The following is a 16,269-nucleotide window of genomic DNA, read 5'->3' as shown; positions in this document are numbered from 1 at the left end:
CGGTGGTGGGAATGTCAGAGCAGGGTTCACCTCGCATGGGGAACCTCACTGGAACATGCGGGAGTGTCATTGAGGGACCCTCACTAACTGGCCTGTGCTGAGGGACAGTCAGTGAGAGTAACTGAAGGACCCTCGCAAAGGGGCAATCACTGAGTGTTGTTGAGGGACCCTCACTGAGGGGCACTCCAAACGCGGGTAGGTCATGGAGGGATCCTCTCTGAGAGACAGATAGTGACTGACAGCCAGAGTTTCGGACGGACAGTCACTGAGGGCCTATCGCGCTGCGGGCCGCTCGCTGCTGGCCGCCACGCCTCAGGGCAGCGGTCCGCCTGTCAGCACCTAGACAGCGCTGGGGCCTGCTCCCTCTTCTCCTCTCCTCTCCCGTTTTGGCTGCCGCCAGCGCTCCGGCTCAACTCCTCCTTTTCTGCCACGGCTACTCTCACCTCTTTCCCCCACCCCGGCCCGCCTCCGGGCCCTCAGCGCGTAGCCGCCTCCAAGCACCGGCGCCACCCGGGCGCTGCCCACCGTCTCTGCCGGCTCCACACGTCCTTAGCGGCGGGGACAGCCTCAGGGTGGCCTGGGGCTGGGTTTGACCGGAGAAGCGGTGGGAGGACGAACAGAAGTAACTCTTTTTCCTTTCTTTTTCCCATGTGTTCTTATCCCCCACCCTCTTTTCCTGTCGGGGTGGGGGGAGCTGGGCTGGGGGAGGGTTTCCCGGCACTGAAGCAGCGGCGGCGGGCGGGGGAGGGGCGGCCGCTCTCGCCGCTGCCCCAGACAGTGGGGCGGGGCTGCGGCGGCGGCGCGCCCCCCCGTCGGGTTCGTGCCCGCGCGCCGCCGCCGCCGTCGCCGTCTCCGTGGCTGTCTCTGGCCGCCGCCGTCTCCGCAGTGAGGTCACGGGTGGGCGGTGCGTACGCGGCTGCTGTTCCGCTCCTCGGGCTACCGAAGCCCCCGCGGCGTCGGGTGAGGTGCTGGAGGGAGTTAGTTACCGGGGGACTTACCGGTTCGTGAGGGGGAGGGGGCGCGGCCGGCCGTAGAGTGGGGGAAGGGACGGGAGCGCCTGAGGGGGGATGGGGCTGAACAGGGGGAGGGGCGCGCCGGCGCCGGGGGGAGGGTGGGAGCGGCGGCGGCGGGCTGGAGGAAGGGGGGTGCGGGCAGCCGAAGGGCGGGGGCGGCGGGCAGCCGAAGGGCGGGGGCGGCGGGCAGAGGGGGACGGGAAGGGAAGGGAAGGAACTAAGGCGGCGGAGCGGCTCGGGTAGGGCGGGCTGCGTTCGCAGGGAGCCGGGCAGGGCGGAGGGACGGGACCGGCGACGGCGGGCACGGGAGGGGGCGGGGGCGAGCCTGCCCGGAGCGGTGCCGGCGGGGCTGAGGTGAGTCACGGTGCGGGAGGGAGGAGGGAGTGGGTGTGAGCGGCGGGATGCAGCTTCCCGGGCCCTTCCGTGAAGGGGCTGCGGGGGCTTGGTGCCGCTTCCCGGCGGAGGGGATGGAGGAAAGCTTCGTCCTCCTGGGATGTGCACGCCGTGGGAGAGCCGCGTCGGCCCCCCTCCTCCTGCCCGCCCGCGGCTCGCCGGGCGGCGAATGCAGCGCTTCGGGAGCTGTCTGCTGCTGCTGCCAGCTTCCCCCATCTGCCAGGGCTTGTCATGGGGCTTACGGCTTTGCAGGAGAGCTCTTTGCGCGCTGGCGTTTCGTGATTAATTGAGAAACGTAGCTAGCAAACTCACGTTCTGGGGTGGCTTATGGCTGGTCTTCCTCTGTTTTCACAGGTTATCTGGAGAGACTGCCAGAACTCTGTGTTAGCACAAGGCATGAGTCTAGCCGATGGCCTGGACCTTACCTCTGTTACTAATAACTCGGAGTGGGAAAATTCTGACACACACCAGTGACATCTGTGCGAAGGGTGACTCTCGAGGGACGTTTGGTTTTTTGGCTGGTGATTTGGATCAGTCCTAAATTTGGGCATTTATTTGCAAACTGCCATAGTAACTCTGCTCATGGTAGTGAAATCATAAAAGTTGGCAGCACAATAAAGCAAGCCCTTAAGATTGTGTTTGATCTCTGAGAACTGAAAGCATTGAATAAAATTTTCATACAACTTAAAACTCCATCTTGGATCAGTTGCATTAAGATCAGTGTTCTTTACACTGAGACCATTTTTTTCTATTTTAATATTTAAATAGAGACTTACTTGAAGAGACAATCTTATTTTTTAAAGGAAAAACAAAATGATCAAGGATGGACACTGCATCTTTTTTTTTTTTTACTAAATTGCTGTATTATGTAAAATGGTAGGGTATGAAGAAAAGCCTTTTGTATACCTAGTGCAGTGGGGGTTTTATATTAGAAAGTTGAACAAATAATTAAAAGAAAAACTTCTGTAACTTCTCCAATAATTTTATGGTATTACAAAATGGTTTGCAGTTTTTACTATTGGAGTCTTGAAGAAGTAACATTTTACTGAAAAGAGCGCAAAACTTTTGGTGTACCTGAGGTAACCAAGGTCACGTGAAATTGTTTTGGGTTTTTTTATATGAACAAGCAAGAAAATGCACATTCAAGACTGACTTAATTAACGTTCTCGTGTTTAACAATGGAGAGCCCACAAATTAATTTCCCCCTGGGTCTAGTTTCGGACCAAAAAAGGAGTGGGATCAAAGAAGATGGGAGTCCACCATTAAAAAAAGCAATGACAGAAATGCATGTAAATAGCAAAGTACGAGTTGTAATAAACAAATTGCCAACAATAAAGAAGGAAAACTTGGATGAATATGATGAAACTCCTGTGGAGGCTGGTGGGGAAACTGCCAAGCCAAACAGTGCTTCGCTATCTGAGCCTTTGAATTTAAATCCAGGTTTGAAACACACGTTGGCACAGTTCCACCTGAGCAGCCAGAGTTCACTGGGTGGACCAGCAGCTTTTTCAGCTCGTTATTCCCAGGAAAGTATGTCACCCACTGTCTTCTTGCCTCTTCCATCGCCGCAAATACTCTCTGGTCCGCTGCTCATTCCCCCGGACAGCTCCACAGAGCTCACCCAGACTACACTGGAGGGGGAATCGATCTCCTGTTTTAAAGTGGGAGGAGAAAAAAGACTTTGCCTGCCTCAAGTGTTGAATTCGGTTCTCCGAGACTTTTCATTGCAACAGATCAACACAGTGTGTGATGAACTGTATATTTACTGCTCAAGGTGCACTTCTGACCAGCTTCATATTCTGAAGGTTTTGGGAATTCTTCCATTTAACGCTCCATCCTGTGGGCTAATTACACTGACCGATGCTCAGAGACTATGCAATGCTTTACTACGTCCTCGCACTTTTCCTCAAAATGGCAGTTTCCTCCCTGGTAAGAACACCTTGGCCCAATTGAAAGAGACTGGCAGTGCCTTTGAAGTAGAGCATGAATGCCTGGGCAAGTGCCAGGGGTTGTTTGCACCTCAGTTCTACCTTGCACCGGATGATCCCTGTATCCAGTGTTTAGAGTGCTACGGGATGTTCTCCCCCCAGACGTTTGTGATGCATTCACACAGATCCCCAGACAAGAGGACCTGCCACTGGGGGTTTGAATCAGCCAAGTGGCACTGCTACCTGCATATTAACCAAAAATACTTGGGAACGTCAGAGGAACGGGAACTGAAGCATCTCTTGGAGGAAATGAAGGAGAAGTTTAGCGAGAAAAATCAGAAAAGACCTCGGTCCAAAGTAAGTTCACCCACTCATTCATGTACAACTCTCAGATCTGTGCTCACACATAAATCCTTGTTTGGCAGGGGCTTTGCTTGCCTTTTGTAAATGGCAATGCTTGTCAAATCAAGCCTGTGTAAAATTGTGAGAGAGTTTCACCATGGAAAAGTATTTCTCATTGAAAGATGCAGTAATCTCTTTCCTCTTCAGGCTGCAAGTAGCTCCATTCGAGCTGGTTTGGCTTTGTTGGTTCTTGTTCTGAGGTATGCAGTCTCTGGAAAATTCAGAGCTATTGTTGAAATTTTCATTCTCCTGTTTGACCTTTCAGGATGTTTTATGCAGTGTGTGTTGCAGCAGCTGAGCAAAGCAGAAAGGACCTTGAAAATCAAGTATTACAAATTAATTCTTCATCTGTTAGTTTTATTCCAGCGCACGCATGTGTGGGGTATGGCCACCTGCCTTGCTGATCACCCATCTTATGACTTTGCTTGTAGGGTAATGGTGCCTTGATAACTGGCTGTTCAGAAGGCCAAAGTCAGCTTGTTCAGCAACTGCTTTCTGTTTAAACCAGTTGTATAGAGAAATGTGCCAAGGAGAGAGGGGGTTTTAAGCAGCCCAAGTAATGAGCTGTAGGCCGGTATCTTGACGATGGTTAATAATAGCTGTTGGATTTTTTCCTAAAATACTGCTGCAAGTCTGCACTGTCCTTCAAAAATACAGAGCTTATTTTTCCCTTAGAGAGCTTCTACTTTAAATAATAAGGCAAGCATCAGATAAATGCTGAGCATCATAAATGTTTTCATTCTATGAATGTACCTTTTTGGGGATAATTTAAACACAAGCAGTTTTTAAATGGTCCCTGCCCCACGACTATGTTTATTTTCAGTGTATTTGGCATTTCTGTGTCTGTTTGATGGCTTGCTGGTTTGATTATAGATCCTTTTTGCCTGTGGTGGATTTCAAACTAGCCGCAAAAGCATTCCAGATGGTTGAGCACAAAAAAGGTTTGCTGTGGGTTGATACCTTTCAGTATGAACTTCTGAAGAGTTAGTATTGCAGAAAGGCTTGCTGTGCTAACAGGTATATGTATAGTTGTGCCAGCCTATAGTAATGGATTTTAGCACAAAATTTCCATAAAAGTCTGCAATATGACTGCTTTTTCCAAGTGCTGAATTACTTGAAGATGCAGGTAAATTCATAGCAAGGAGACTGCTTTTCATCAGATAAAGGCATGGCAATCTTTATCCTGGTAATGCCAGTGCGGGTAGTAAAGTATTGGTGGATGTATCAGTGGAAATAGACTTCCATATTCATACATAAAAATACTGCTTCCCTTTTTGCAGTAGCAGATTTCAGACCACAAGGTCTTTCAGTTTCATGTGTACAGATGAAAAAAAAAACAGCTGAAATTAGCAGTAACAGTGCAAATGAAATAGAAAAACTTTCTGGAGTTTTCTGTTGCAGAGCTGTGGAGTTCTGGCTTACAAAGCAGCAGATGAAATCAGAGAGAGAAACTGAGCACTTGAACAAAGATAAAATGGTGGGGGAGGGTTCTTTTTCCTTTTTTTTTTTCTTGTCTCATGGATATTCATCTGGGAAGTACAAAAGACTGGAAGAGTTTAATGGGGGAGTGTGGGAGCACAGCTTCTGTTTCCTTGTCCTTGAGAAGCTTGGACTGCTTCAGTTGCCTTTGCCTCATTTCTGCGGCGTGAGAGACATGGAGGCAATTCCCTTATCTTACGCTCCTAGGGAGATCTATTTGCAGGTTGTTCCATTTCCTGTCCTGTCACCTTCTTACCACCTTTGCTGAGTCAGTCCTCAGAAGTGCAGACACATCTTTAAGGTTATCTTGGAGAGCCCAGTAAGAACAGTTGCCCTTGGCTAGGTCTTTGTCCATACAGTAATAATAAATCACTAATTAAACCCCATAGTCTTTGGAGCATCCTAGATCCTGTGCCTTGCCTTTCTCTGTAGCATTTCACTCCGAGTTTATTCACCTCACAGTGCAAATACACTTTTGCTTTCTGTATTTTCAGAGCAGACAGGGCAGCCACAAGGTTAATTCCTTTCTGTTCCCTGTGCTGATAAGAAAGCTGTTAGCTGTGTGTTTGATTGTCACCGAGTTTCTCATTTTCTGTGGAATTCTAGACTGCAGTGTAACATCCACCTGCTCTTCATGGAACAGCTGTCACTAAGTCTCTGCTGATCCCTGTGCTGTCAGTTCCTCCTTCCCTTTGACTTTGCGACAGTTTATGCTAAACTCTATGCACTTAAACGTTGTCTTGTTTCTCAGACCAGTTCCTTGAGTTTATCACTGCCTGTGGGGATAGGCTTGCAGTGAGGAGAGTAAACATAGTTTCTGAATGTTTTCACAAATCCCATCCCTGCTAAAACTACTGCCTTAATGATTAGGCTGAAGCCACTACTTACCTTATGTTCTTTTTCCTTAAAGGACAGTTTTGAACAACTAGCTTTGCAGGAAAAATAAGATGTTTTTCATGTAACCCTTTCAACCAGTTTAGGTAGAAGTCATTCAATTCAATGTGGATATGTTGTTTTTATAGAATTGTTTGAGAGCATTTAGACTAAACAGATTGTCAGTAATGAAATACACATATCTATATCTATATATATATGGAAGTAGATGCTTTTTATCTCTACTTTATTAACCTAGATGATGAGGAAGGAATTGAGTTAGAAAAAGGCTTTGTGTCTATTTACAATAACCTTTTATTTTCTTCCCTAAGTAAAGATTCAATAGTAAGTTATGTCATCATTTATTTGCAAAATGCACACTCATGGGTAGACACTGCAGTTGGTTTCCATTTGAGATGGATGAGAATGTGAAAATCTGACCTTATCACTTGAAAATACGGATTACCTGATAATTTCACCCGTGAATATATAAACATTAAAATTGAAGTCCTAAAACATGGGCACAATGTGATTCAGAAGTTAGAATTGGATTACTATGTACTAGGTGTAATGTAAATAGAATAATGTATGTGCATTATTGAAATTATTAGAGTGATCTGAATAAGTAGAAAAAAACATTGGCAAGTGTCAGGATGAGGCTGCTTTTCTAGAGATTATTTGCTGTATTTCAAATCCTTATTATTTAAATGCTTGGTTATGAATGTACTCCTCTGTAGTTCAGCTTCCTTCCACCCTCCCTCCTTTCTGTCTGTATTGGCGCTGCAGGGATGGAGTTAGATTTCAGTTTCATTCTTAGAGCTGATTTTAGTGAGCTGAAAGTTTTGACCAGAATACTGTAGATTTGGTCTCTCTCATGGTCAAATGGTGTTTGGTTCTGCAGCCACAATGTGTAATTGACTACTCTCTCCACTGCCAGAGGTGAAGTTCTGTGACAGTTTATTTGGGGGTGTATAAATGTAAACTATTCTGATGTGTATCTTGTACACAAGACATTGTGAAGATGTTAGAATGATAGAAGAAGCTTTTGGTGCAGTAGGATATTTGTTTTGTTTTAACTTTATAGGTTTTTGGGTTTTTTGACATTGAGCAAATTTCCATAGGTACCGAAACTGTTTGTAATGATGGTAGCTTTATTCCTAGCAGCCTGTATGGTGCTGTACTCTGGATTTGTGGCTAAAACAGTGTTAGTTACACACCAAAGCTCTGGCTGCTGCTGAACTGTGTTTGGGCAGTGTCAGTGCTTTCTCTGTTTTGTTCTCAGTCCCTGCAGCGAGTGCCCTGGGGGTGAGCAAGAGACTGGCAGGGGCCAAAGAGAAACTCTATGCTGTGTAATGCCATGCTCAGCAATAGAAATTGGGATAGAAGGAGAAGAAAGGGGGGGGTTGGCATCTAAGGTAGACATCATTCAAAGCCTGTTGGGCATCAGTGTGCCTGTGGATGGTAATGAGCAATACCCTTTGCTTCACTTGGGTTTTGGTTTTGTTTGTTGTTGGTTTTTTCCCTCTTTCCTTCACCTATTAAACTGCCTTTATCTTGACATAGGAACTGTCTTGCTTTTGTCCTCATCCTGCTAGTGGGGGTGGTGAGGGAGCAGCTGCATGGGTGCTCAGCTGCTGGCTTGGGTCAAACAATTATACCTTTCCCAAAAACCTGCTTCCCAAGGCTATTTAAATGCAATGAAATTAAGAAACAATTTCTTAGCTGTGAGTCTTGTTTCAATACATAGCAAGTCATTTGAAATGAGTAGTAACTTTGCAGTGGAGCAGGAACTATTACCAGTAAGTGACTAAAGTGATATCTTGAGACAAACAGAACAAGAATTGCTATCCAAGTACAAAATGCACAGGGGTTTTGTAGGATGATATATTCTGGTTTTATTTGTTACTGCACAGGGGATGGAGTTGTCATGTCACTGCAGCAGCTCTGCCTGCTTCTGTAATAAAAAATTGTGACAACTGAAGAAATTTGTGTCTCTGCAACACCAGGAATTGTTCCATTTTAGTCACAGGTTTTATTTTGTAATAAAGTATCTGGCAGGTGCTTACTGTGATGTGGATACTTTATTGCAAAAGGCTCCTACAACCTTTTGGGAATCCTGGTTTCTGGTTTTTGTTTCTCCCAAACATTTTTAGCATGCCTCTGGCAGAGTTCTGGAAACTAAGCAGAGCTTTTATATAGACTTGTAAAGAGATTTTCTTTTCATTTCATCACTACTTTGCCCATAATGGGAAATTGGAGATTGATGAAACTTTTGTGGCTTGCATCACCATGCCTCTCTACCAGACACTCCATCTGCCAGTACCCCAGTTTGTCTGGTGCGTATGTATAAATGGTACAAATGCCATTCCCCTTAGGAGAGTAAATAACATGAGTAGATAACCTCTACCAGTTACCCATTTATTTTCTTTTCTTCAGGCAGATTCACAGCAGCAGAGCCTGGAATTACCACAATGGTATCCAGTTATAAAGCAAGAAGCAGAAACCGATCCTCAACCACCCTCCTTTTTCCATCCCAGGTAAATTAATTTCCTGTGTAGGACTGTAAGTGCTGGTATGTATAGATGTTTACATATTTTTTGGCTATTAAAAGATAATTTAAACTGATAATAAATAAATAAAAATTTGCAACCCTAAATTTTTGGCAGAACTCCAAGGGATCGCACAGGAATAATTGAACCCTAACTCTGTATACATTTCCTAGTGTGAATACTGATGAACTTCTTAGGAGTGGGGTTTGGTACAGACTCCAGCTGTGATCTGTGAGTGTTCTTCAGTAGGCAATACAATTGAAATGTAATTACAATTTCCCTTTTCAGAATAGAAATGACAGAAGGTAATGCATGTGGAAAGCTGCATAGGGCTGATTTACCGTGAGTGCAACTTCATTTCCTTTCAAGAAAAGACTTGTAAAAGGTGTTTGAAGGCTTTCTTCCCCACTGGAACAGTGGCTGCAGCTGAATTTTCTGTTAATGTTTCCTGGTTTAGAAACCAAGTGCATTTCCTTAGCACAGTACAGTTTGTCATCTGCATCAACAAGGGGAACCTCTTACCCTCATCCTCCTGTGGTTCTACGCTTACCATATATGGGTGAGATCAGAACAACACACACGCAGCAAACTGCTTCCCATGCAAACATGAATAGTGGAACTTCTGTGGTGGTCCCTCAGTTTGCTGTTTCTGTTGGTGCCTTCCTTCAGAACTAGGAGAAAGGAGCGTGGAAGATAGTGATATTAAGATAGCAGTGTCCAGCATTGTGGCACTCAGTATCCTGACACTCTTTTCCCTCTCTACAAGGCAAAAGCTGAGTGAATGGTTTAGGGCAGTACAGAAGGATGCTCCCAGGAGTCCAGGAGCTGTGAAAATCCAAATGAGGATGGTGAGACATGGAACAGGTTGCCCAGGGAGGTGGTAGAAGCCCCATCCTTGGAGGTTTTTAAGGCCAGGCTGGATGTGGCTCTGAGCAACCTGATGTAGTGTAAGGTGTCCCTGCCCATGGCAGGGGGGTTGGAACTGGATGCTCCTTGTGGTCCCTTCCAACCCTGACAATTCTATAATTCTATGAGTTGCTCAGCATATGTGGGAAAGAAGGTCCAGCAGTGGCCTCAAGCATGGTCCAGCACTGTCAGTGTACAGCTTTGCAGTTTGAAGAGTGAGAGGCACATTCCCACTATGCTGATCACTTCCCCCCTCCTCCATTGCTAATAGAAGGATTATGAAAATGCTAGAGAGTCTGGATTCTGATGGCAGTCTAATTTCAGTCTTTGCATTTAAATGAGAACTTCATGTGATTTTCTGTATGATTATTTTAATCAGCCATGTTTGGGAAATCCTCTTGTTTGATAGCCTCAAAACCTTATCTAGATAATCTACTCAGTGAAGATTAAGTGGGTTTCCTTTTGCGTAGGAAAAATTTGTAAAGGACATGCTTGGTTTTCTTTAAAGCTTTTACAGTTTGAAATCATGTTAAGTTAAACTTGCTGCTCTTTACCGTTTATTATGCCTTAGCTTTCATTCTTAATTTTGCTGTTCTCCTGCTGCAGCTACTACCTTTATATGTGTGATAAAGTGGTGGCCCCAAATGTATCTCTTGCGTCACAATATAAGGATGTTGCAAAACCAGCAGTCAGAGCTTCAGAAGTAATTAAATGCTCACCTGGACATTCAGAGAAAAAACTCAGTAGTGGAAAGCACAAAAAAGCTGCCTCTTACCCAGAACTTTCTCTTGAAGAACAGGAAAAAATTGACTTGAAAGCCGGTGTGGAGCAGCATAAATGTTTAGGTGAGTAGGGAAAATTATGTTGGGTTTTTATAGCATGTAATGGGCACAAATCCAGGCTGGGTGCAGAGTGCATTAGGAGTAGCTCTGAAAAAGAGACCTAGGGGTATTGATTGAAGAGAAGTTCAACAGGAGCCAACAGTGCACTCATGCAGCCCAGAATGAAAATTGTATCCTAGGCTGCATCAAGAGGAGTGTGGCCAGCAGGTAAAGAGAGGTGATTCTGCCCCTTTACTCTGCTCTTGTGATACTCCAGCCTTGAATACTGCATCCAGTTCTGGTGTCCCCATCATAAGAAGGACACAGAGCTGTTGGAGCAAGTCTAGAGGAGTGCCACAAGGATGATCCAAGGGCTGGAACACCTCTGCTATGAGGATATGCTGAGGGATCTGGGGTTGTTCAGCCTAGAGAAGGTTCTTGGGGGACCTTAGAGGTGCCTTTCAATACCTGAAGGTATCCTACAGGAAGGCTGGAGAATGACTTTTCATAAGAGTGTCTAGCACTAGGACAAGGGGGAATGGTTTGAAGCTGAGGGAGAGTAGGTTTGGACTGGGTCTTAGGAAGAAGTTCTTCAGTATGAGAGTGGTGGGACTCTGGAATAGGCTGCCCAGAGATTGTGGTTATGGATGCCTTCTCCCTGGATGTGTTCAAGGCAAAGCTGGATGAGGTCTTGAGCAGCTGAGTCTAGTTGAAAGGAGTTCCTGCCCAGAGGAGGTTGGAGTAGATGATCTCTAAGGTCCCTTCCAACTTAAGCCATTCTGTGATTCTATGATGATTTTGGAAAGCTCAACACTAAGCTGGCATTTTGTCATGTGCACTTCCCAAAAATTTTTCTGACCTTTTTGTAATCTTCAGGGATTTTTTTTTCCATATTTTTCACTCTGGAAGTTTGATTTTCAGTGACTACTATGCTGTGCTTTTCTCAATAGATCCACCCATGTCAACTCGTTCTGCAAGAGGTGGGAAGTCTGAGCATGCTCCTTCCAGAATCACTAGAGACTCCAGCCGTGTGGAAGTAGGTAGTGATGTGCAAACCTTGTCCCCAACTCTCATGAAAGACATCAGCTGTGAAGACGACAAGGGAAAGATCATGGAAGAAGTAATGAAAACCTACATCAAACAGCAAGAAAAACTGAACACTATTCTGCGGAGGAAACAGCAGCTGCAAATGGTACGGTGCCAGTCTGAGTGCTTTTCACTTCTGACACCAGAAAACTGATGGTAGCTCACTGGGTCTGGAATCAATATCACAGATTACAGTCATTTAGACACACTAAAATGCACAGATAATTTTTCCCTCAGCTTGAATCCAGACACTAAATCTTTAATATTCGTTGTGCTCATTAGATTTGAGCATAATTAGAGTCTTTTCTGTTTGCTGCAACTATTGTGTTCAAGCAGCACCTTCTTTTTTTTCATGGAAATAAAGTTACTTCTTTTACTTTAAAATGTTTTCCAAATGCTTAAATATTTTGACAAATACAGTTTTAATTCCTCTAAAATGTCTCAGTTTTGAGGATTTTAATGATGCAGACTTCCTAGGAATTTCTAGTGTTTTAGGAGTGGTCTCATCACTGTCATATATAAAAAAGAAAGTGAGCTTCCTATTTCTGTGTGGTAAACCCTTGTTTTTAGGAGGATCTTAGTAGTCTTGTTTAATAGTGGATGACATTACAAGATGGTGTTCACTTGTGATTTTTGTCTCATTTCACTTTTCTGAACTAAGCTAAACACTGTCTTTGTTCCTTACATTCTTAGAGCAGACATAACAGTTTGTTTAATGTTAACTTTAGAATCTCTGGGCTCAGATAGGGCCCTAGAGCTGCTACTTTTAAGTTGTTCTGCTGTTGAAGGTGAAGATTGTAGATAAGTTAAAAAAATAATTAAAATATTAGTGGGAAAAAATCAAAGACATTTATCCTGCTTTTTGCTGATGCACTTCTTGCATCTTAAAAGTACATTTTAGCAAATAAATGCTTCTGCTTTCTGAGGTTCACAACTGGAAGTTGTGAATGTTTCTGGAAGCTCCAGGTACTTGCTTGCACCTAATTGCAACCTGTCATTGATAAGTAGTTAAATACCAGTATCAGGATGCTGTTATCAGTAGTTAAATGTGCTCTTTTTGACCTCATTTGTTTCCAAGTACACATTTAAATTCAGCTTTTTACTATTCTGGTCTGAGAACCAAGGTGTATGTTGTTTTTTTTGGTTGTTGGTTGTTTTTTTTTTTTTTTTTTTGACAGGAAGTGGAAATGTTAAGCAACTCCAAAGCTATGAAGGAACTAACTGAAGAGCAGCAGAACTTACAAAAAGAACTTGAATGTTTGCAAACAGAGCATGCTCAGAGGATGGAAGAATTTTATTTTGAGCAGAGAGACTTGGAGAAGAAACTGGACCAAGTTATGAAGCAAAAGTGTAGCTGTGACTCCAATTTGGAAAAAGACAAAGAAGCTGAATATGCAGCACAGGTGAGAATGGAAAGCTCCTTTCAAACCAAGCTGTATTTAGTCTATCAGGACATTGTGAAGCTATTGCTCAAGCCAGGTTTCATCTTCTCTGTGTGTTCTGATACCACAGATGAATACCAACATAGGTCACAGGGACAGCAATATTTATTTCCCTGTTCCTTGACTGACACCGATGTAGAATGCAACTCACAGAAACATATTACTGACCAAATACTAATCTTAAAGTCTCTTACAGCTTTATTTACAGCAAATCACATTTTAAATCTATATAGGCTTGCCTGTGTTACAGTATTAATCATTCTTACTTTAGAGAAATAAATTACTCCTCTTTTTATTCCTTTTTGTGTTAAAAAAGAATAATTCCAAACCACATTTTTGTCAAATTAGTAGCATATCTTTCTGCTCCTTGGTGCTGCGATCTGATGAACCCCTTTTCTCTGCTCTATCAAAGCATTTGCTCAGGAGTTCTTTTGGAAATAAAAATTATGTTTTTATCTTTCATTCCCCTCTTGGTTTCATATGCCAAAACCTATGAAGGTGGTGGGTTTTTTTTTTTTTTGTTTGTTTGTTTTCTTTCAATTCCTTTTTTTTGACTTCTTTATGTTGGAGGTTATTCATGTCATTCCAAAGGGAGAGATATAGTTAATGCCAAGAGGAGCCTTGGAATGCCCCTTTTCAAAATCAGTTGCAGTTATGGCTAAATATATAGTGGTGTGTCACAGAAAACCAGTCCTCACAGGTTTTTTAAAGTAAACAAAATCTCAAACTTAAGCTCTGTAAAGCTTTGTGGTCGTTTGCTCATAGCTGTGTGTATTTCCTGTTCTTGCTGTCTCCAACTAACAAACAGGCAGTACTTGAGAGACAGGTTTTGGTGTTTTTGGGGAATAGGGCAGAGACTAGCATCATAAATCCTTCTCATGAATTTAATTTCATGACATCCCACTCCACAGATTCCTAGCCTTTGCTGCCAGAAATAATCCTCTCTGACTAAGGCCTGATATACTAAACATCTGGTACCAGCCCTATTACTGCAAGTAACAACACGTTCTGTTTTATTAAGATAATCATGTATAGCATGTTTTATATGGTATGTGCAGCTTACCTTCCTTAGAGGGTAAAAAGCATAGATTGTTCTCCAAGGAGACTGTTTGATTGCTTCTTTTGAAGTTAGATTTTGAAAACTGAATAAATGCCTTCCTCGCGTGAAGGTTTTACTCTGTCATTACCTGTGTGGTAGAGTTATTCACAACATATAATTTGAACATTTTTCTCCATTTATCACATCTTAGAACAGATTTTGGACCCTAGGTTTTTAAACAGAAGTACCCTTGTTGAACAAAGGTCCTGGCAACAGGTAGCTTCCCCAAGCTGTGTGTACAGCATTTTGAAGAACCCTTCATCTGAGGTCTTCTGGAAGCAGTTGCCCTTTCTCTCTCAGAACTGTGGGCTAGGGGCAGGGTAAACCTTAAACAAAATTAATAATTCGGGATTTGCAACTTGCTTAAATGTCTGGTTTTCATTCTAGGCCTGTCTGAAGATGCATTAAGTGTCTTCTCCCCCTTTTTGACTCCTTTGTTGAATTGTCTAGTTTAATTGTTACTTTACCCTGTCAATCACAGTAGGGCAGCATAGCCAGTACTGGAACCTCTCCCTAGAGCTGGAAATCAGGGCTCAACCAGAGACCTGCTTGTGTACTATGTGCTGCAACATGGAGGCAGTGGTCTTTTTCATGGAATCATAGAATGCTTAAGGTTGAGGAGCTGTCTCCCTCATTTGCAGTGAGATGTATGTTCAGTGATGATGTGGATCAGATAGATACCTCTCATTATAAAGGCAGATGAATTTTTTAGATTCAATGAGGTCCTCTTCTAAGAAATAATTCCTTAAATCCATGGTAGGGAAGGAAACTGGTTTCCAGTCTTCCTCCCTGCTTTAACTACTGGTAGTATACCTTATGCATTTTAACAGCAACGTTTTCACACTGGAAAAATTCATCAGGTGTTTCCAGATCTCACTATAAAGAAGTTTTGATGACACTCCAGCAAGTTTGAATTTTGCTGTTTTAGTTTCTATGTTTAAACACAAAATATTACAGAAAAAAAAAGATAGAGTGGGCTCAGATTTGTATTTGAACATAAACATGAACATAAACACACACACATCAATGCACAGATATTTACATTCAAGATTTTTCTGAATGCTATTCCTGGTAGTTCTGTTTCATTTATATTAAAGGGTATCTGAAAGCAGTGTTGGTGGTTTTGTTTGTTCTACAGATGCATTCAGTCTTTGAAATAAAGAAGTAATATTTTGTCAGGTTAGAGAACTGAACCTGGGAAAAGGAAAAGTGCCATTTATTTCTGAAGCAAATCTGATGCAGACATCACCACATTACCTTTCGTTACTGACAAGGTCTGCTGTGACAGTTCAATTATCTGCAATTTAGATGCATTTAAAAATGAGACTTCCCTATTTTTTAATTCAGTATGATGTTTGTGCACCTTTGCCTGTCGAGCTCATTTGCTAATGTTGAACTGGGTAGCTGCAGAATTCTTGGTGACAGTAGAAGGTGAGCTGATAAATACTGGTGACTGAAATACTTCTATCTGAATGTGCTGTTAGTGATGTCTTGAAGGGAATAGTTGACATTTCCAAATAAGCTTGCTAAAATGTGCTCTCTTTTACAGCTGGCAGAATTGAGACAGCGATTGGATCACGCAGAGGCTGATAGACAAGAGCTTCAGGATGAACTGAGGCAAGAACGAGAGGCAAGGGAAAAGTTAGAGATGATGATAAAGGAACTGAAGTTACAGATCTTGAAGTCATCAAAAAATGGGAAAGGAAAATAGAAAGTGGAAGAGGAAGCATGACTGTGTCCTTCAAACAGGGTGTTTTGGTTTTTAATGAATTGTGAGCAGTTTCTGTGTGATCAGAAGTATCCTCTACAGATTTCTATTTCCCAGCCAAACCCAGATGAAGATATACATAAATATAAATAACTAGAGATAGATAGATAAACATTTTTAGATTTTCCTAACCAATGAAAATCTGCAGTTCTTTATACTGGTGTTTTTCTCAAACAATGAAAAAAATACGATTTAGAGTGACCAGTTTCTGTCTATTTCTAATGCAGTCTTGAGGACTCTACCTTTTGAAACTGTCTGTTAAAATATATGTGGTGATCTTTATTTTGCTATCAATTGCACATCCAGTTATAAAAGTATAATAGAAGCATTCTGAATCCTTCAAGGTCAAAAAGCAGTTTGGGTTTCAGAGAGAATTAGGTGTTCTCAAACTGGGGAAAGCAAAGGCAGTTTTTCATCTGTAAGGAAATAGTCCAAATCACCACAGTAATAGATGATTGATCATCAGAAGTGATTTACCAGCCTGAGTTTCGCCCATAATTTCCTTGAGTG

At 43.0% G+C, this 16,269-nt stretch overlaps 1 protein-coding gene across 1 annotated transcript; it reads left to right on the top strand.

Annotated features, from left to right (window-relative positions):
* The first annotated feature begins 2,584 nt into the window (after positions 1-2,584).
* SKIL (SKI like proto-oncogene) lies at positions 2,585-15,702 on the top strand. The gene is made up of 6 exons (XM_054386153.1): positions 2,585-3,691; positions 8,525-8,625; positions 10,150-10,388; positions 11,315-11,556; positions 12,629-12,853; positions 15,541-15,702. Exons 1-6 carry the CDS (start codon positions 2,585-2,587, stop codon positions 15,700-15,702), a joined length of 2,076 nt encoding a protein of 691 aa, XP_054242128.1.
* Positions 15,703-16,269: the final 567 nt, after the last annotated feature.

Source organism: Indicator indicator, chromosome 13, assembly GCF_027791375.1.
Source record: "Indicator indicator isolate 239-I01 chromosome 13, UM_Iind_1.1, whole genome shotgun sequence".
Lineage (NCBI taxonomy): Eukaryota > Metazoa > Chordata > Aves > Piciformes > Indicatoridae > Indicator > Indicator indicator.
This window is presented reverse-complemented; position numbering and strand designations above follow the sequence as displayed.